Source organism: Lissotriton vulgaris, chromosome 8 (genome assembly GCF_964263255.1).
Source record: "Lissotriton vulgaris chromosome 8, aLisVul1.2, whole genome shotgun sequence".
NCBI lineage: Eukaryota > Metazoa > Chordata > Amphibia > Caudata > Salamandridae > Lissotriton > Lissotriton vulgaris.
In genome coordinates this window covers 187,706,606-187,727,889 of record NC_141696.1, presented here as the reverse complement: position 1 = coordinate 187,727,889, position 21,284 = coordinate 187,706,606, and the positions used below count along the sequence as shown (strand labels likewise).

General features: G+C 44.0%; 1 protein-coding gene across 1 annotated transcript in view; it reads right to left on the bottom strand.

Annotated features, from left to right (window-relative positions):
• PCF11 (PCF11 cleavage and polyadenylation factor subunit) overlaps positions 1 to 20,815 on the bottom strand; it is a 297,241-nt gene extending 276,426 nt beyond the window's left edge. Inside the window, exons 1-7 of the mRNA XM_086933915.1 lie at positions 20,436 to 20,815; positions 17,401 to 17,526; positions 15,974 to 16,162; positions 15,373 to 15,576; positions 2,336 to 3,465; positions 923 to 1,109; positions 174 to 834 (exon numbers count right to left, since the gene is read on the bottom strand). Of these exons, the coding sequence (XP_086790041.1) occupies positions 174 to 834; positions 923 to 1,109; positions 2,336 to 3,465; positions 15,373 to 15,576; positions 15,974 to 16,162; positions 17,401 to 17,526; positions 20,436 to 20,591 (2,653 nt within the window). The 5' untranslated portion in view covers positions 20,592 to 20,815. The remainder of the gene's footprint in view (positions 1 to 173; positions 835 to 922; positions 1,110 to 2,335; positions 3,466 to 15,372; positions 15,577 to 15,973; positions 16,163 to 17,400; positions 17,527 to 20,435) is intronic.
• Positions 20,816 to 21,284: the final 469 nt, after the last annotated feature.

The following is a 21,284-nucleotide window of genomic DNA, read 5'->3' as shown; positions in this document are numbered from 1 at the left end:
ACAAAATTAATATATATGCATTTTTTTTTGGCTTACGTCAACAACATAGGGCAAATTATAGGATTTAACAGTGATGAAATAAATTAGAAAAATGTAAGCAGCCCGTAACATACTGGTTACTTTTTTAATGTGACATTCATCCACACTTATGAAAATACATAAACAAGACATACCAGTTGGCCCAATCTCCATCCTCTCTTTATGATCATAGTCTCGAAATCCAGCCGCATCTCTCTCTGGGGTTGGGAATTCTTGCGCACTCCTTCCCTGATGTCTAGGCGAATTTCTGAATTCAACAGAATCGCCCCAGGTATCAAAAGCTAGCTTTTGTTCATAATTTTTAGAACTTCTTGTCCCTTTGATGACATCACTTTGCTCATCAATTCTGCGTCTGCCCTCCATTGGCGAAAGATTATCCCTATAAGGTCGAGTACTTGAAGCCGGAGACAGCCTTCTTGATTTTTCAACAAGTTTTTCCTGTCTATCAAACGAGCCCCCAACAAATCTTCCACTGTGCTTATGTTTGTCATTGCCTTCTCTACCAGGAATTACAAGATCCTCATGGGTACGGTCAAATAAGTCAGTTTGTGTAAGATCAGATCTTGAGAAATGATGAACTTGAGTTCTTTTTAACTGTGCCTTATGTTTATAATAGGTTGATTCGGCACTGGACAATATAGAATCCTTTTTAATACCACCTTTGTCCTCTGTGGGACTATCCCAAGCACCATACCTTTGTTTTTCTTCTTGGTACTGGAAGAGCTGACGAATCTTATGAGCAACAACAAGGAACTCATCCTGAGTTATCTCACCAGAGGCCAGACGGTCATTTGCCTACATAGGAACAAAACGATTAGCATGAGTTCGAGAAAAATACAAACTATTTTACAACAATCTTTTCCAACTGAAGAGGCAAAATTACCTTTTTAAGTAGCTCTCCTTTGCTTGCAGAAGTTAACTCTTTGGGAATCTGCAAATTAGCATCCACACTTAAACGATGCTGCGGTTTTGGAGTCCGAGGGGACACTATTGTTTTATCACTCTGCCAGCTATCCCTACGCCTTTGGTGAGAAATTTTTCCAATACTCTGGTGGTCGTCAGTTGGCAAGCTGTGAGAGAAAGCAATGCATTTTAAAAATAGACCATATCTACCAAAGATATCAAATGCTCGGCGGGTGTCCCCAATTAACTATATGACAGGCGGTTCCGCACCAATAGGCATCGAACCTGTTGCATGTAGGAAAAGAGTGGGCTCACGGATAGATGGCACAATACCTTTAATGGACTTCCCTTGACGGCATTCAGAAGCGTACCCATGCCAGTATCAGGTTTTTGAAGGGAAGGTCTCTCTCCCTGGCAGATAAGTGCTATGCAGCAAGGTGTTTGCCGACAACTGTGGTGCTTTTCTTAGACCTTTGTCAATGACAGTCTGGGGAGATGGGGAATCCCTCGGTAGGAAGTTTTCTTTTTCTGGCACGGGATTCTTCTTTACATACATTATAGAAGGGAAGAAAGATAGGTCTCCGAGTGTACATGGGTGCAAAAAAGCTCTGAAATGTAACAAATATCCTCAACGACCTACCTGGAGATCCATAAAAGATTGCAGTCTTTTTTCCAAAAGGGAAGGCGGTAGAAAATACAGTAACATGGTAAATATGCCAGTGATAAGCAACTAGTACTGCAAGCAGTTTTTTTTGTTTCTACAGCACATAACCTTCATAATGATTTGATACAGTTATGCTGAATTACATAAAACATAAATGTTGTCAATGCAATCGTCCAACTCTTAAGCAGCAGGTATCCTTACAGGGAAAAACAGTAAATGAGATCCACTTAAGAAAAAAAAGTAACTTGCAGATTACTTTCCCTATAACATGAGCTCATTCTTCCATGGAGATGCTCAAAGTACCACATAGTTTCCTCTGTCTACATCATTTAGCATAGTAGAACCTCGACAACTTGCTGGGCTAGATCCACCAGTCACTCAGCCTGCAACTTGCTCCACTTTCTACAATTTACTGCAAAATGTAGCCAAACTTAACTTCAAAGACCAGCTAGCAAGGCTAATTTGTATTCTACCTGGGGATGGCAGCTGTTCTTGCAATTTATGACCCTTAAACCATCCCTGTCATTTTCCAAATATGTGGGGGCAGAGTAGTTGGATTCAGCTCCCTCAACCGTCCATAACAAATATCAATTGTTTGAAAATGTATTTTCATATGCAGGCCCAATATTTCTTATTACTGACAGATTCAATTCCATTTAAAAAGAGAGGTAGCAGATGGGACGTGTTCAACCTTAATATTGTAATGCTTTTTGTTCAGTTAAAACTTACCTTTTACTTTCTTCCCAACCAGACTTCCACCTTTTGCTGGGCTTGGAACCTTGCCAATTTTCCAAATTTTCTTTAGGTTCAGATGTGGACCTTGCAGAGTGCTGATGAACAGTTTCTTGCCTTTCCTCATGAGGTTTTTTTAACCTCCTAGAATCTCTTGAATCTTGTTTAAGGCTTCTTTTTCCAGAATTTCTGTCCTCTCTGGCACTGGCAGAGAATTCTTCGACATGAAAGGTCTTTTGCCCTGAATGTCGTAACTTTCCTGCTTTACTCTGAGGTGGGGAAATGCTTCTTGGACGTCTTTTAGGAGATCTTCGGTCTCTCCTTTTAGGAGAATGTGAAATTGGTGACCGTGACTTAGGAGAACGGGATCGTGTTCTTTTTCGAGTACTTGATCTTAGCATCTTTCCAGACGATTTTTCAAGGTCCTCAATGTTCGCATCATGTCTCTGAACAATGCCATTAACCTTCGCCCTACCTCCTACAGATCTATGGTCAGAGGATTTACTGTGCTCTTCCTTTTTATCTAGGCTTTTCCTCCGCTCTTTGTCATCTTCTTTACCACCTTGCTGGTGCTTTCGTAATCTTGGATCTCTTTTGCCAATTTCAAAGCCCTTTGTGGTCTCGCCTTCTTGAATTTTAGAATCCTTTGGGTGAGACGACTTACTTTTCTGGGGGGAGAGAGATTTTGATTTGGTTTCAAGTGTGGCTGTCTCCCTTTTTGGTATTTTATCCACTTTTCCTTTATCTTGCTTTGTGGAGTTACTTTTTTCTGCTGATGTATTCTTGCTGGTTTTGCTCTCCGCGTGGACGTCCTTCTTGTGGCCTTGATCTTTAGTATGCACTGAATGTGGACTTATTCTGCTAAGGCGAGGGTCCTTAACAAGTCCTTTGTCTTCCTGAGGCTCCGATAGCAACAATGGTACATTTTTTTCTGGGTGTGCAGTATGCTGCTGGGTTACTTTTGTTACTGCATGTGCCGATTTTGTTGGGATATGAGCGGTTTTTGATGCCATGTGTGGAGTTTTCACAGTTGTGTGTAAAGCAGTCTGTGACCCAAGTTGTGTTTTAGTAGGCGTTGAAGCAGAACTGACATTGCCTACTCCTTGTTGGGCACCAAGTGAAACAGCCTAAAAAAGAAAAAAAACACAAGAAAAACAATTACCACACTAGTATGCAAGGGAATAATGAAAAGCATCAGAATAAAATTCTAATCAAGATTTGCACGCCAAGGTTTGCTGAGACAAATTTGGTTTGTTTTTGGGGGGGAGGAGGGGGAATTCCTTTAGCTGCAGTGACACTAGCTTGTACTCTTAAGAACTGGTTAAGAATATCGAGATGTTTTAAACAAAAACAAGGAATGTGACTTCACTTCAGAACTGCATTTCAGACCCTCGTACTTTCCGATCTGGACGGGTGAAAGCCCTGGTCCAGAGCCACCCAGACTTCATACCTGCTCCTCTTAAAAGTATCCTTCCTGCGGGACGCATTATTGGCCTGTAAAAACATGGTCAAATAACTCCCACCAATGATAGAACTCTAAATGCTCTCCTTGAGGGCCTACACCAACTTTGAAACTAGCAGCTTCATCTAGAAAGCCACTGCATCTGGCACCCTTACATATGTGGCTGACATCTCCAGTGGCTCTCGGCACCAGACTGGAGGTGGAGCAGTGCAAAAAAAATATTTAAAAAATGTAAAGAAGGCAACAGTACTTCTCTATCTAGCCACTCAGGTTCGGGAACATCATTCCCATATACATCAGAACTGAACCAATCCTGCACCTACAGACACACACTTAAACACCACATCACACTGCCATAACATAACGTTCATCTGTCACTCTTCAAAACCAGCTATCACGCCAATCAAGTTTTCTGCATCTTTGCCTTTGACCCTGTGTAGGATTCCACCTCGTTTTGGCTAGGTTTACACTGTACAATTAGCTTATTACCTACAAGTTATCATGCAGAGACATCTTGAACTACATCTTAGAAAAATACAGTACCGATAACCCAGACTGAATTCCCATGGACTACGTGATGAATTAGATCTAAAACTCTGTACAAAACACATGAAAGCCTGTAAACTTTTTAAGCAATCTGCAACTACATAACAAAAGTAACCAATTAAGCACAATAGACAGCTTGAAAAAAAATTAATGTTTGACTACACTTGTTCCAAATATTTAAAAAAATGGAGTAGATGCAAATGGCTACATGCTGCTAAATATGGGAACCATTTGCTCGACTTTAGAATCTGGAAATGCTTCTAGATACACAATGTTTAGAGGGCGTATGTACCTTCTACGTTATGTAAAAGCTTGCTTTAAAACTATGCATAAGGCACATTCAAGCAAGTCCCTTTTATAACTATACACAGAATATAAGTTTTAAATGAAGGCCAAGACCTGGCAGATTTCTTTATTAATAAACACAATGTAAGGCATGGTCAGGGACAGTATGTACAACAATTTCAATTACAACCATTTTTTGAGACTACAAAATTCAAAAGTGGGTAATATTTAAATATAGCCTGGTCAAGAGGTCCGAGACCTTGCCTGCGATTAGGAGCATGTGGAGTTTTACAAAAAGAACGTCAACATTATGAAGTAGTTTTCTTTTAACATGCAACGAAGGTGGATGAAGTGATGTGCTTCGGATCAGAGAGATCCACTCCATTAAGTGGAATGTTAACTAAAAGCTTGCAACTGTCAACAAGCATTAGCAAAACCATTAGGTTTTGCTAATGCTGGATCTATTGACTTAGCCAATGTTTTATTTAGCCAAGTTGCACAGGCCAGGGAATTATTTTCTGCTTACGTTACTTGCATACGTTCGGCCCGGAATTTCAGCTTCGAGCTGTAAACACTAAAAGAAGATCAGGAAAAGCGTTGCTCATTCAACTGCAATGGTTTGAGTGTTCAGGTGTGTTGAATCCCTGAAAGACAGCTACAGAATGGATGAGCAAGGCTAGCAAGATCAGACTTCAAGTGCTATTATCTGGCAACAACACAGGAGTGTATTGGAGTGCATTAATCACAAGTCATATACTGATGCATGACTAACCATGACAATAATTACTGGCATTCAAATGCAAAATAAAACGTGCAAGTGCTTACAAATGGCTGCTGGCAAAGTTAAGAGCATTTGATGTATAAGTAATCTCTACTCTTCTTTGAATTACTTAAGGAAAGAGCTAGCTGACTGACACACTGGTCCTCTTGGCGCAGCTGTAAGGCATTCACGTTTCACAACCTATATATCTGCCGAGTGTGAGTACAGGCGTCAGCCTACGCCACCCCATGTTAGCCATGTGCTGGCTACAGAAAACGCAACACCACACACTCGCAGAAAGCACTTTAAAGGATGGGTGTAGGAGGCCAAAAGCAGGTAGAGAGCAAAAACATACAGTTGTATGTTGAGAAATATTAAAACGACCCGACACTTGAGTCTGGAGACAGAATTCAAAAGTTCCAGAATCCAAGGGGAAGTAGTGTGGCTCACTGGTTAGAGGCGGCAGACCCGAGAGCAGAGGACGGCCCGGGACCAGGGTTCGATTCCCGGCGCGGCAGGTTTCTGGACCAGGGTCAGCGGACTCGATAATTCTCTCGCCTCGGTGCCCACTCTGATCAGCGATCACACTCGGCAACTCTGGGCATTAGCTTGCCTCATCTTCACTAACGGCCCCACCAGACCGCCGGGGATGCCTGGTCTCACCCTGGAGATACCCATTAAGGGACCATCTCTCAGGGAAGCCAGGAAGGGTTTCGCAGCGGTCGAAGCGCCTTGGGACCCTACGGGTAAGTAGTGCGCTATATAAATGCCTATACATACATACATACATACATACATACAGCAGGAGGACATAAATAAAGCAATCCATCAGTCTATGCACAATTGAAGAGCCTCTATTGATATTCAAAGAACCGAGAGCATTTAGTTTGATTCAACACCTTTATTGAAAGGAAAACAAAATTGTTGGGGCAGAAGTTCATCCATCCCCTGGTTCACGGGGCTCTGTGTTTAACGTTCTTCATGCTCACGATGCACAACTTTCTTTGTGACCTTTGGGTATGATGCACATCCAGTAAAAATTAAATCAGTGTAGTCTATACTTGAGCCATCTGTCTGCTGTGTTCCTCTCTCCTGCAATTTGCACTGTTTATTGTTTCTTTGAGCTTGTACTTTTATTCTGGAGTCGAGACAGTGTCTTTACGTATTGTCCTTGAACCTTATTACCTCTAATTGAGAAGGCCATTAGGTTGGACTACGCTTAAGTTGTAAACCTGATTGTTTTTCTTCATTCTAGGATTGTGTATCTTGGAATGGAAACAGATTCCTCTGCCGATTGTAGTTATGCGTTTAGTGGTTTGAGTACCCCTTTACTATGCGTGTCTGCTAGCTCCTTGCATGACAATGTTTGGAACAAAAAAAAGCATTTGCAATGCAATAGGTCTCACATTTACACTAGTTTATGCCATTGTAAATTACAATGCCTTTTATTTATGTTTTGGTTTTAAAACATAAAAGGCATTTGCATTTACAATGCCAATGGCTAAAACTTGCGTAAACGCGAGACCTATTGCATTGCAAATGCTCGTTTTACATGTATAGAAAATGCATGCAGACATTTTAAATAATTGAATTTTGGGAAGCGTGCAATTTAAGGACAGCCAAACATAGCTAGAGAGAGGAATATAAAAAACAAGAGCAATACTGGGGAAAGGTCCTTGGAGATTATTGCAAGCTTCAATCAGGTGTAAATAGCCTCGCTGGACATCCCCAGAAGACTAGAGCCAGCAGGGGACTCAGTAGCCACACCCATAAACAGGCAGGTGGGTGAAAGGCACATGCACGGCCCAGGCTCTCTGCAAGTCTACCTGCTTCCTCTGCATGCCATAGGCTTTTCTCTGCACATCAAGATTTTTTTAGCAACTGTAAGACTTGAAAATGGACAACTTCTGCAGTCAGTTAAGTCCAGAGATACATTATGAAGATAACTACAGGGGCTGTTTCAAAGCTTGTAAAGTGTTAAGTGGCCTGTGTTTGCTTTGCTAAAGGTATTGTATAGCAAAGCAAATGGCTTTGACTTAGTTAAAGACGAGACCTATTGTATACCCAGGAGTCCTGCTTTATATGACTGCGTTTGGCGCATGAACAGCTAGCTATGGATGCGTCAGATCCCTGCTGTGTCTCACAGAGCTTGCAGTTCCGGCCTCCACTCGAAGTTAGAAATTCTCATTCTCCAAACCCACTGGGCCGTGGGGGTCAGTACATTCCACTGTAGGTGCTAATTAAGCATTAATGGCTCCCTGCTGTTGTCATAAGATAGGAGGGGAGCTGCCAGCTGGCCAGCGAATGTGCTCAAACTGCTGCAGGAAGACGTTAAAAAGTAGGAATGCCCAAGCCTACATACACTGCGCAGGGTGCTGGCTCCTCTGTTCGGACAACCAAAACTAGGGGCCGGCGTAGGCCGTAGTATCATTCTGGGACCACTTCCGACTCCTTATACGGCACACAGAAGTTGTAAAAACAAATACATGTCATGTTGTGTCCACTTCACAGTACTGGATGTCAGACGTGCACATGTACCAATGTCTCCTGCTGCAGGTTTCGTAAAGTACACAGGGAAACCCCCTTTTGCCCGACCTGGAAGGCATGGCATGTAAATTAGGACAGAAGTTCTGTGGGTCTTGTCTAAGCATACGGGTATTCCATGTGTTTGCACCTATTACCGGCATATTATTTAAAGTTGTAAATCAACAAGTAACGCATAACTTTCTTACGCAAAATACTAAATTCTTATTCATTCTGAAAGTTTTTTCGCCTTCCCAAAAAAGTAAGTTTGGCGCAGTGCTCGTAGGTGGATACATTGTCTGAACATAAAGTATGAAACATAGGTACATCTCGGGGATGTACCCCGCTTTCACACAGTTCAATACAAATATTGTTATTTTTTGTAATCTATTACATGAACATAAATCCCAGAGTTTGTGACAACCCATAATCAAACTCAAATGGTTGTCCTCAGGACAGATCAACCGTCTGGTTTAATGGCTCCAAACTGGATACATTTATTAGCAGGGTTCAGATTGCCCAACCCAGAGTCACTCGAATGGTTCACGGGCCCAGAAAGGCCAATTATTCAACGTCAATCCTCAAAGCTGCAGCCACACGTCTCTGTCCAAAGTTGATCTGTCCTGAGGAGAGACCAATTGACTTACATTTTGGGTTGAAAAGTCGACACTGTCTCTGGGATTGTCCTTCACATAATTAATTACCAGAAGGAACACTATTTGTATTGAACTTTTGAATCGTGTGAAAACAGAGACCATCCCAAAGTCAAATGTTATTGTTCACAATTTTTTCACCGATGAGCACTGCGCCACCCGCATTTTTTTTTATAACGCATGAAGGCAGCCTTATGGGTGAATAAGAATATAATCTTTCAGGAATGAAAAGGCCTTATTTGTTTTGATTTACAATGTTAATCTGCTGATCACAGGTGCAGACATATTGAATGCACCAGTGCTTTTCATTTCAATCATTTGTTAATTTTCATAACAAAACAGATGTCCAGAGAAGCAATAATAGAACGTATCAATTATCTGAGGACATAGTAATATAATATAACTGGGGAGAAACGACTTGTATATACTTTTGGTCACAGGATATTCAGAAAGCTTCTCTGGTCACACAAGTAAGGAAACGAGAGAACAGAGGATGAAGGAGAACAGGAAAAGAAAAGACTAGGCCTGGTGTGGGCGTAACTGCCTACATGTAGGAGTGCAAGAGGCTGAATGCACCCTGTGTAAGAGACCCATGGAACTTCAGTTCTAATATATATCCTGATGCAGGTAAGCAGATATGTCAGCAAAAGATGTAAGCATTCTTTACATGCATTTCAGTTGTCACTGTAAAACTTTACTTTAGCCTCGATAACAGTGTTTCACCTTGAAAAAAACAGTGGCACTGTTAAGAGTTCGTGGCGCCCATTAGAACAACAAGCATTTACAATGCAATGGTTTTGCCTTTGTTAAAGTTAGAGCTATTGGCATTGCTCTTGACATTATTTTTATTTATGTTTTTTTTAACATAATTAAATGGCATTGTCATTTACAATGCCACTAGCTTTATCTCTCGCAAATGACACACACAAACACACACAGAGCCCCCCCACACACACCGAGCCCCCCACAAACACAGCCCCCCACACACACAGCCACAAAGAGCCCCCCCTCCACACACAGCCAGACAAAGCCCCCCACACACCCACACAGCACAAGCAGGCAACAGGGGCACACGGAGGCACAAGCAGGCAACAGGGGCAGACGGAAGCACAAGCAGGCAACAGGGGCACGAAAACTGAGGCACAAGCAGGCAACAGGGGCACGAAAACTGAGGCACAAGCAGGCAACAGGGGCACGAAAATGGAGGCACAAGCAGGCAACAGTGGCACAAGCAGGCAACAGGGGCACACGGAGGCACAAGCAGGCAACAGGGGCACACGGAGGCACAAGCAGGCAAAAGGGTCACAAGCAGGAATTGTAATTTAGACGGGGCTGAAGTGGAGAACGGTCAGTAGGGTACCAGGCCGAAAGGTGAGAGGGGCTGTCTGCACCCCAGTTTGGACAGTTTCCACTACCTAACAGGGATTGGTGGGAGGGGGGCGTACTTCTTGCTTGCTTTGGGGCTGTTACTTCGGGGACGCAGTGCACGCTCTTGCCTGCTGCCACCGGGACACGACAACAGGCAGGGAGAGGACAGAGAAGCCAGAGGAACATGTGTAGCCTCAAAAAACAATGCACCAGGCTTATAAGACGGCAGAGCAGCATGTGTGGCATCAAAAAACAATGCAGCAGTCTTACAAGACAGCAGAGCAGCCAGAGGAACACGAGTAGCCTCTAAAACAATGCACCAGACTTACAAGACAGCAGAGCAGCATGTGTGGCATCAAAAAACAATGCAGCAGTCTTACAAGACAGCAGAGCAGCCAGAGGAACACGAGTAGCCTCTAAAACAATGCACCAGAGCAGCCACGGGAACATGTGTGCCTCAAACACAAAGGGCTTATTGCCACTAATTACAAACATTTTAACCTCTTAAGTGCTGCCTCGGTGCATTGGCCGACGGCAGCACTACCTCCCCAGTGCTGCGCACGACCATTGGACGTCCATTCAGCACTAGTTCCAATGGACAGCGCAGCACTGGGGAGGAATGTTTAATAGCATCTATGAGGTTAATGAAAGATTTTGGCAGTATGGATGCAACAAATAAATAAACAAAAACTTTGTTTTAGACAGACATCAGATCAAGCAGTGGGTCAAAGAATTTGCTTTACAAACTACTATTGTACAGTAGGATCCGCAGGTCTGTGCACATTCACTACAATTATCACGTAGTCCAAGTGGCCCTGACCCGGAGTCAACTGAATTTCTTGAAGTTAAAAAAATCTCAATACTTGAATCACCCACTATTGGAATGTACAAATAACTGTATACTTTTGTGCAACAATATATTCAATGCAACTCAAAGATCACCATATTTGCAGCATCTATTGTATTTTTAACTCTTGCCAATCACTTAAGCTAGTACAGGCCTGACTTTTCACTGACCTTGCCTCCGCCTTACCAGATAATCTGGCCGTCATCCATTCCTATGGACTACTAGGGGTTCAGTCCTGACATGTGACTGACCTTGCCCCAGCCCTATGGACAGCCAGAAGCACAGGCCTGACTTTCCACTGACCTTGCCTCTGCCTTACCAGATAATCTGGCGGTCATCCATTCCTATGGACTACTAGGGGTTCACTCCTGACATGTGACTGACCTTGCCCCAGCCCTATGGACAGCCAGAAGCACAGGCCTGACTTTCAATGACCTTGCCTCTGCCTTACCAGATAATCTGGCCTTACCTGATTGACCTTCACCCATTCCTATGGCCCACAAGGGGTACAGTCCTGACATGTGAATGGCTTTTCCTCTGCCCCAGCCATAGGCGTACCCAAGGCACTTCTGACACGTGACTAATCTCAAAACTCTTTACTTGGCCAGTTCCTGGCATAAAAGTTTGCATAAAAACATTGATAAATTTCGGTACATATAAACACTAAAATATAAAATTCAATGCGCCAAGCAGCTATTCAAATACAAATATTGTAATAGAGAGGAAGGGGTTTACGCAGGGGAGCAAGGAAGATTGTTATCCAGTGAACTATAGTCTATACAACAAAAAGCCTCCCATCAATGAACTGAAGTGACGTCCATTTGTAACCTCATAATATACACACAAGACTTAAGTGAAGGAAAAAAAATTACATAAATAACGAACTAACAGTGGGAAATGAGCAAAACAAAAATTGTGACACAGGCATGTAACGCAAGAAGAGTTTGCATTACTTGCAAGTGGAAATGTATACACATGCCTGTCACGTGACTAGCTTGAACACACAAGATGGTGAAGCTGGAGCATCTAAAGACTAAGTGCACATGGACACCACGGATGCACCTGGTCCGCCGCCCTGTCAAGTTGGGTAGGTCGTTATGAGCCTGTTTCTCTTCATAGCGCCAAGTCGGCAGCCTGGCCCCTGTCTGCCACTGACGCAGTGCAACTTGCGAGCCAGTGGCCCTTCCTTGTGACTGACTCTGACCCAGCGCTACTGGCCTTTCCAGAGCAATAGTCTGCCCTTTCCCTGACTACCGCCCAGCTAGTGACTGACTCCATTCAAGCCCAGCCTGCTCCTCGGAGGCTCCGACCTGCAGAGGAAACACCGCCCGACATACCCGAACCGCGCACTCACCCCTGGGGTGCCCCGGTGCCAGTGGGGCACCCTGTGCCCGCCTCACCTGGGGAGAGGGCTCATTCCGTGGCTCCTGGGGGGCTCCCGACCGTCCAGGAGGTGCTTAGGCGACAGGGGGCGCGCCGGGGACTGCAGCAGGGGCCAGGGGCAGCCCAGGACACTTACCGGGGCAGGAAGAGGTGCCAAAGGGGGAGGAGCTTCCTGCCTTTGTTTGTCCTAGGAAATGCAGGGGTCGTTCCTGCCCTGAAAGTGCTGAGCCAGGGCTTCAGGGACCAACGTCGGACTGTGTCTGTCCTGGTGCGGAAGGGGGGTAAAGGGATGCAGCGCGGAGACATTAGGTTATTGGGCATTAGTGTAGCGTCGCGATCGCCAAGCGCCTGGCCTCTTGGCGCTTTAGAAAGATATCAACGGTTGGGATTTATTCAGAGGAGGTTATCCCCTAGAGTACTTATTGCAGTCTACCGTGTACATTGTGCGGGAACAAATACGGTGAGTGGGAGGGGGCGGGAAAAAGACCACGGCAGGGAAAGAAAACGGCCAACCTAATCAGCGGGAGGAGGGCGGGAACAAACGCGGAGAGTGGGAGGGGGGCGGGAAAAAGACCACGGCAGGGAAAGAAAACGGCCAACCTAATCAGCGGGAGGAGGGCGGGAACAAACACGGAGAGTGGGAGGGGGGCGGAAAAAGACCACGGCAGGGAAAGAAAACGGCCAACCTAATCAGCGGGAGGAGGGCGGGAACAAACACGGACAATGGGAGGGGGGGCGGGAAAAAGACCACGGCAGGGAAAGAAAACAACGGCTGACCTAATCCTAACCGGATGAAGTGGCGGAGGCTCGGCCGGCTGGGCCAATCCCAGCGCGGCCCTGGCTGGAGACACACGGCTGCTTCCTTCGGGCCGGATCTCGCTGCGGGCAGCATCTCCGGTCTCCCTCACAACACGGGAGACCGGCAAGGCAGGAAATGGCTTCCCCAAGGAAGGGGGAAGCGAAACCACGTCCTCCCGGCCCCGCCCACAACCAGGCAGCGGGCCGGACATCTTTTTCCGGTGTTTCTAATGCCGGAGCAGATTCGGGGGCGTTCCCGAGGACAGGCTTTTGGCTGACGTCGCCAAAAGCCAAAAATTCTCGGGAACGCCCCCGAATCTGGTCCGGGATTGACGGACAGAGAAGTCTTTCAATGGCTAGCCTCCATTTATGGAGCTAGCCAATATAAGACGGGGCGGATTCCCAGCCCCCATACCATACTCATTAGGTTTTTTCCTAGCACATGCGTACTTCGTACGCATGCATCGCTAGTCAAAACCTAAAAAAAGCAGGACTTCACACTACCTTGGTTACATGGGATGGGATGGGCCTGCAATCGCCATTTACTACATGCACACAAAATAAGCACTGGCAACACCAACAGGTCTGCCACTGAGTCAACCTTCTGACTTTGCTAATGTGGACACTTTTGTATATAGACATACGACAGACAAGCGGCCTGGAAGCAGTGCTGGAGAAACTGCCAATCCCTCACCCAATCAATCCAAGTATGGTATGTAATGTAAAAGCACACAATGCAACATTAGTAGCAGACACTCAAGTAAACAACTTATAGTGTTGATATGCACATTGTGTAAGCGATGAATGCTGTCACTTTAAGTCAGGTAAACCAATGAGTTAAATGAGTTAACCCTGTGCCCTCCTCCACCATGTCACTTCCAACTACAGTCACGGAGGGAGCCACGCGACATTCGCCCCCTCCCCCACCACAAGTTCTCCAGGAGGGGCTGGCAGTAAGGAATGCGCTCGGCCAGGAGCCAGGTGGGGAAATGTGCAGCACTAGGGCTGTGGATCTCACCTCTCCAAACACTCCTGCTGCACTGTAGAGAGCCCGGGTGCTCGCGTGAGCCCCTCCAAGTAATGCGCCCACAGTATCACCCTCGCCCTCCCAAGCTGTGTAAGAGAATTTGCAGGCGACCCCTAGGACCTCACGTTCCGTCTGGAGCCCCAGCTGCAGCTATGCGACCAAGAGCGGGGACCGCGCTCCAAATCAAAGTAGAAATAAGTAAATAAACGGAGCGTGGTGCCCACTTCAGGGACACCGCTCTCTAAATCACATTAAAACAAACAGGGCCGAGGGGGCCACACTCAAAAGGACAACAAAGTGTGCTTCCAGACAAAGGAGAGCGTGTAACTCCGCGAGTGAGAGATCCAATCCCGGTGGGAGGGGCCAAATGGAGGAAAGGCGGCTACAAGGAGGGACTAAAAAGCCTCCTATACAATGAGAAGCCAGCGTTTTGCATTGAAGATGAGGCCAGCGAATGAGGAAGATGGGCGGGGCATCAACTCGGTCTCCGAGAGCTGCGGAATCTGTATTGATTCTAAGAAGCCCTCATATGACGAGAGCAGCGCATGCGCTGCTTTCGCCAGCCAAGACCTAAAAAAGGGACAGTATGAGTCACAGGTGCTACGCTGAGGACCCCTGGTTCTCCGAACAACTAAACGGCGTAGGCTATTGTGTATTTGCATAAGACTCAATATAAAGCCTGGGGGTGCCCCAAAAAAATCAAAGATTTGGCCAAGACCTAAGTGTTTATCATTGGGTAGGCACATACACTGGAAACAGCACTCTTAATATGAATTGCTAGTTTTTCTAATATGACATCTTACCACATCAAGCAAATTCTTGTTTATGACTCAAAATTAATCGTTTACAGGCAAGAACCCCTTTTGCGTAATACAAAAACATGCGCCATTTTGAAACTCCCAAGACACTACAAAATGGCCCAATTTGCCTTCAGAATGTTATCTTACCTAAACCTTCAGTGTTCCTCCTAGGCATTTGTCAAATCTCTACAATGGTGAAGGTTCAGAGTAGTCCTAAACCAATACTGAACATGGAGTGTTGAGAATGGAACCGAAGGCTGAGAGAATAGGTGAGGGAACGTACAAAGCAGAAAATTGTACTAGAATGCCCAGACAGAGGCTCATTTTTTTAATACACCACAGAAGGATACCAAAAATCCTTCTAGACAATCATAATTTATGTAAAGCGTCTTCCAACGCAGCAAAAAAGACATGATATGGCTTCTTCCGACGCAGCAAAAAAAAAAACATGATTGGATGTGGGAACTAGAATGCGTATGATAAAACATAACCCAACTTGAAAGACAGCTAAAGCATCATACAAGTAAGTTATCAGTTGGAACGCAAGAGGACATAAAATTTGAATTAAACTACCCTACTCACCAGCTGTGCCTTTGTCTGTTCTAACTCCAGTTCTAGTTTCTTCTGTTGTAATTCTAGCAACTGCTTCTGTTTTGCCAGCAGTTGTTGTCTTATCATTTGCTCCTGAGACAAATTCTTTTGAATTTCTGGAACAATCAAAGGAGCAGGAATAACAGGAACAGTAACTGGGATAATGGGGGCAACAGGTGCGGGTGGCTCCTCTGGCTAAAAGGAAAAGGAATTGAAAAATGAATATGCCCACATAAGTCGTCAGCTATCAAATGTTAAGTATGTATTTCGGGTAGGATTTCTTCTTTTACCTGTGAGTTGTGTACATTGTAAATTCTTTTTTAAACAAAAAAAATAAAAAGGTTCATAAACATATAATCCGCAGTATAAATACTGATGGTCACCAGCAGGACTACTGCAGTTTGTGATTTACTTTAAGTCAAATCGCACAGTAAAACAATTTATCTCCTATTTTGTCTGCATAAAAAAATATATTACAACAAAACTGGAACCAATCTGCTGAAAGAACAAAATAATTTAGCTCTTAAGCTTGTTAAAAATAAGCTTCCACTAAATGCAGTTGCTTTTTATGCCCATTTTACTGAAAACTCACCGTTTTACTTAAAAATTTAGGATTCACGTGGATGCTAGAAGTATTCACATTTGGGGGTAGAGGTTTAATTGGCCACGCAGGATCTAAAGAGTTAACTCTGACATCAAGTGCATAAAGTTTCTTTGAAGGGAAAATCTCATCCCATGTTGAACGCAACTTAAATAAGCTTTTCCTAGTATTTTCCTCCACCTGTAAAGAATAGAAGAATTATATTGCTCCATACTATACCAAACTCATGCTCACAAAATCAAGGCCAACTTAATAAACCTTTTAAAAAAACTAAGATAAAATGGTGGAATCTTTTAAATAATAAAACAGCAAGAAAGCACTACTGCAATGCATCCAAACAAATACCAATATTCTCACGAGCACCATTTAATTAAAAGGTATTTGGTATTAGAGGGCTTGTAATGACATGACATTTAGAAAAACGTGTTGTCAAACATCTAATATAAGCCATAACGTATTCAGGTATTTACAGGCAGGAACTTATTGAACACTGTGTTCATCTATATGCACACCCACTAGAAGTTCAGGAAGAACAGTTCTGCCCAGCTATTTAATAAGAAAAAGACAAAAGCAAACAATTTTGGATCGCTCAATGCATATCAGAAACAATGCTTGAACTAAATACACAGTTTGACATTTCAAAAGATCAAGCCTCCAGAGGTTTACGATTGCCAGGATGTGTATAAAGATTAAGACAGGCTAAAACTGGTTTCTGTGCCTTGAAAAGTTGAACAATCCGGGGTGCTCAATACTTGCAAATATTCACACGGCCCCACCATATTCCCTGATGAATCCATGCACCTCGTACCAAAAAATAGAAGCCTCCGGAAAATTCAACTTAAACACACCATTTTAAACTTGGTGTAAAATGGAAGGGTCTGTTTCGTATGCCTGTAAATCCAAATCATCTTGCAGACCACTTGGATTGAAGGCATGTTCAGTTGAAAACTTCAATACTATGCACCCTTCATCCCTGCCACTCCCCGACCCCCCAAAAAGGGCTTAGTTGGGGTACTCTCATAACATGTAAGTTATGAATAACACTGCATATACCGTATTTCATATTCTGGCATGCCTACAAGACATCAGTGTACCACCAGGTTTACTTTCTAAACAGTAACTGTGGACTAAATTTCAAAACACTGGGTGTACAAGTTGTTCTTAAAGAAGGCATGCAAATTGCAAGAGAATAAACGGAAATAAGCATACTATTTGCTCCGGTGTTTTCCTCTTAAAAACACGTAGGAGTTAAAATAAGCTCCACAAAGTACACCTAGGAAAACGGCATCTAAAAACAGACATGTTGACATCGCTAACCAACTCAAACATGAACAGAACACATTGTATCTAGTTTAAAATTAGTGGCAACAAAACTTTAATTGTCAATTATAAAAGTAAAACTTTAATATGGCATATACCTTTTCAAATACATTAACAAATGTAGGAACTAGGTTTTTAGAAAATGCATCAAGATATTCTCTCCCGACGTTCTTGACAATGGAATCCATAAGATACATGACAGGAAGCTTCTCTGCAGTAGGAGCCTGAGTAATAAAAAACTGAGAAATTTAGTAAAACAAAACATTACGTTTACGGATAAGATTAGGACTCCCCACAGGAATGACGGACATTCTGTGACTTCCAAGACATTCGTCAACAATTTAAGTCCATTCTGCAATTCTCCACCCAATAAAAGAGTATCGTCCCAGGACGCATTATACTTTGACACAATTATGCTAGTGGTTAAACCACTGCCAGTAGATACCCTTACCAAATACTGGGGTTTTTGTAGCCCTACCCTCCATTAAGGATTTACCCAACAGCTGATGGAAATAGAACTCTTTAAACCAATGTAGGATGCTGGGGCTCCGAAGAGGTGTATGGCTGGAATTAAGTTAAAATGAATTCAAACAAGCATCCCAGAACAATGAATTGCTGCAGACCGTTCAGGTTGAGTCTCAGGCAGGCATTGGTGCAGTTGTTTAGCAGTGTAAATACACAGTAGTGGTATCTTCAAGAACTCGGTATCCAGGTGACCAAGGACCCATGCAGCCTTGGCAGCTTCAGCAATCGTGCATATAAAAAAAATCTCTAACAGGAAGCAAATGTGATGGAAAATGAAAACAGGCTATTCGGCACTGGGAAGTGGTGTCTTGACTGTCTGGAGGTGATATCGGCATACTGGTCTCCGTTGCCACAGCAGCACACAATAGCTTGGTTCTAATTCTTCACAGCCGCCAATACGCACCAGTAATTTGATTTTACAGAATATATAAAAATATGATCCTTAACCATACATCTTAGGGCAAGAATACTTTGTGGAAAGTTCAAGCGATTAACACAATCACCTAAAAACAACAACATTGAAGGCCTGACTGCAAAACCCATAAGGTTTAATTGGCATGTTGACCACCTTATCGCATAAACAAGATTTAAATGCGGAACATGCCAAATAAACATGTGCATCCACACTTTAGAAAAACTCGGACATTCCCCTTTGCTGCTAAGGAAAAAAGTATAATAAATAGTGGCCCCCAATAACTGCGTGTCCGGGCAGACTAATGGAAAACATCAACTCTGAAAAATGCAATGGCTAACTGCAAAGTGACTCCTGTTTGCGCTTCCTCTAAAAACCCAACCAACTTCAATCATAAATGTAAAAAGTAACTAAAGAGAATATTGCTCAAAGTTGGTGTCCTGAAAAAAAAAAAAGTAACTTAACATCAAGATTCTTTGTGATGTTGAGGTTATTCAAATGTCCTGAAGGTTATGGAAATTAAGTATAGCTGTACTAAAAGCACATTTCCAAATAACAGAAAAACTGCACAGTTGGATAAAAAAAGCACATAATTTATTAAATCACTTTCTCCTACGAATATTCTTCAGTTGCTTTATAATCGGAGATTTTGATTGATGTTATCTTGCTCGTGCTAAAATGGGACTAGAGCGCAAGTTAACTGAGCACTGACGCGTCACGAGTTATCTAGCCATAGACACACTAACTACACTAACATCCCATGTGGCGCCCAAACAACGGAATTCCTCCCCCTCCCCCCAATATTCAGCTATCTACCAACATTGCCAGATAGATCATAAACTAAAATAGTACGAATTTTGAAAGGTATCCTGAATTCTAGGAGGTGACACCATGACATCCAGATAGACTCCATTCAAAAGCATCTAGTTAGATACCTCCTTTCCCCACCCATCTCCCTACAGAAACCAAAGTTGCGCTTGTGTAGCCAGATTTAAAAAAACAACTCATTTTGTACACCCTGGAATAGAGTACATTCAACATTTTTTTAGGTAAACGTTACTTTACAAACAAAAACTAGAATTACAACAGTTGAAATACTTTGTGCCATACGCGATTTGAAAACCACCCCCACACACTGTGCATCGTAGTAAATAAAAAAAGACAAATACGCAGTTGATAGGCTTTATTAACAGATTAAATACCAGTCACATTTCAAAACCATTTATTCATGAGATACACTAGGAACAGAGAAGCATGTGCATACATGACGGGTAAGTGATAGTAGCATCCCGGAAACCCCGAGTTTAGGACCGAATGAAACCCAGTAAGAGGCAGCAGTGGTTCGGGGATAGCGGGTTAAAGATACGGGTAGTGACACCTTTAAGGAGAGGTTTCTGACGAGTGCTCAGCAAAAAGGTACAACCCCAGGTACCGTACCTCTTGAAGAGTCCCAAGATTTAGAAGATGGCTTGTTGACAGCTGCCAGGCATGTATAAAAACTTACTACATAGATAGGTGTCTCACGCCAGTGGGCGCTGAGGGCCTACTACAGCGGGAAGGATCTTACGAAGTTTAAGAGAATAGCTTGTCAACAGGTGGCGACTAACCTCGTGAACAAGACCACGGGGCCTTTTAAAAATGGAAGGCGTAAGGAACTGCCCGGAAGGGACAGACCACATAAGCAAATGGAAACATCACGTAAAACTTAACTAAATAGTTGCTTATACGAGAGCCCACGTTCTTTCCAGGGAACCAGATAAAATAAGTACACAGGCAACGTGTCGATAACACTTTGCTGGCCCCAAACCCCTTGCTAAGGAGATGGACTGTAAAACTGCAGCTCAAAGAGCTGGGGGCGGGGCGCCTGCCTTCAGATGTCAGAAGAAGGGGTGGAGACATTACGAGTTAGCCACCAGAATCATGTCACAAGCCGTGTTACTTAGCGAGTGAAAGCCACGTTAGGAACCGCCGAAGGACGGACTAGTACTCCGTGGCTGAAGGGGCGTATCCCTCTACTCTTATCTCAGGACCCGTCAGTGTTACCCCAGAACTGCGCACGGGGTGAGCCTATTGCGCCATGCTCTTCTACCGCCATGTTGTTTGGCCCTGTGGAACCGCGACCAGATCTATCCCACATTGACAGGGGGAGGGGGGCTCGTTAGATAGAGTAAAATAAAATTCTTTTAATATAAAAACCTTGGCGATCTGAGCTTCGATAAGAGCGACGATATCCCTGGCGAAGGGCAGGTTCTCTTCTGCCAGAATGGTCAGCATGTTGATGTGCGGCTTGCTGTTGAAGGTCAGGTCCTCCAGCGACGACTGGTAGTCCCGGCACGCATCCTCGGCCTCCATCTTCTCCGGTCGGCGGCCGCGCCGGTACTGCAGGAAGGCCACTAAATGACCCACCGCCCCCTCAGTGACAGTCCTGCGGATAGCCCAACCCGACGTTCCTTTCCCCTACTGCATTGCGGGGCAAAGTCGGAAACGCCACCTTCCTCCACTCAGCTCTGCCGTGGCTCCGATCGTTCACCGCCGGACAAGATGGCGGTCGCAAGTTGAAAAAAAACACAGCACTCAGCCGTTGCGTCATGCAAAATTATTTTAATAATTGTGACGTAGGTGCTAGCCTTTGTCCACAGCATGCATACTGATTGGTTGATTCCCCGCTGCAACGCCCCTGTCGCCGTCTTCACGTTGCTTGAAGGGAATTAGGCACGCCCATTTGGAGGAAAGAGTCCGATTTTCCTATTGGCTGCCTTTTCGTCAGATCTCCGTCATTCGTATGGCTAATGTACGACGGACCCCTTGTCCGTAGGCGCGTCCCATTCATAGTGGGGACAGATGTGCGGATTAACGTGTAAACGACCATGCTACAAGTTGCACAATTAATAAGAGTATAAACGGTAATATTACATATGCTATCAAGAATAAAGTTTGAGTCACGACACAATATATAGATTTTTATTTGTTAGACAATCATTAAATAAACAACTTAAAATAGTTGAATTTAATCATAAATTAACTCATCCAAGAAACATTGTCAAA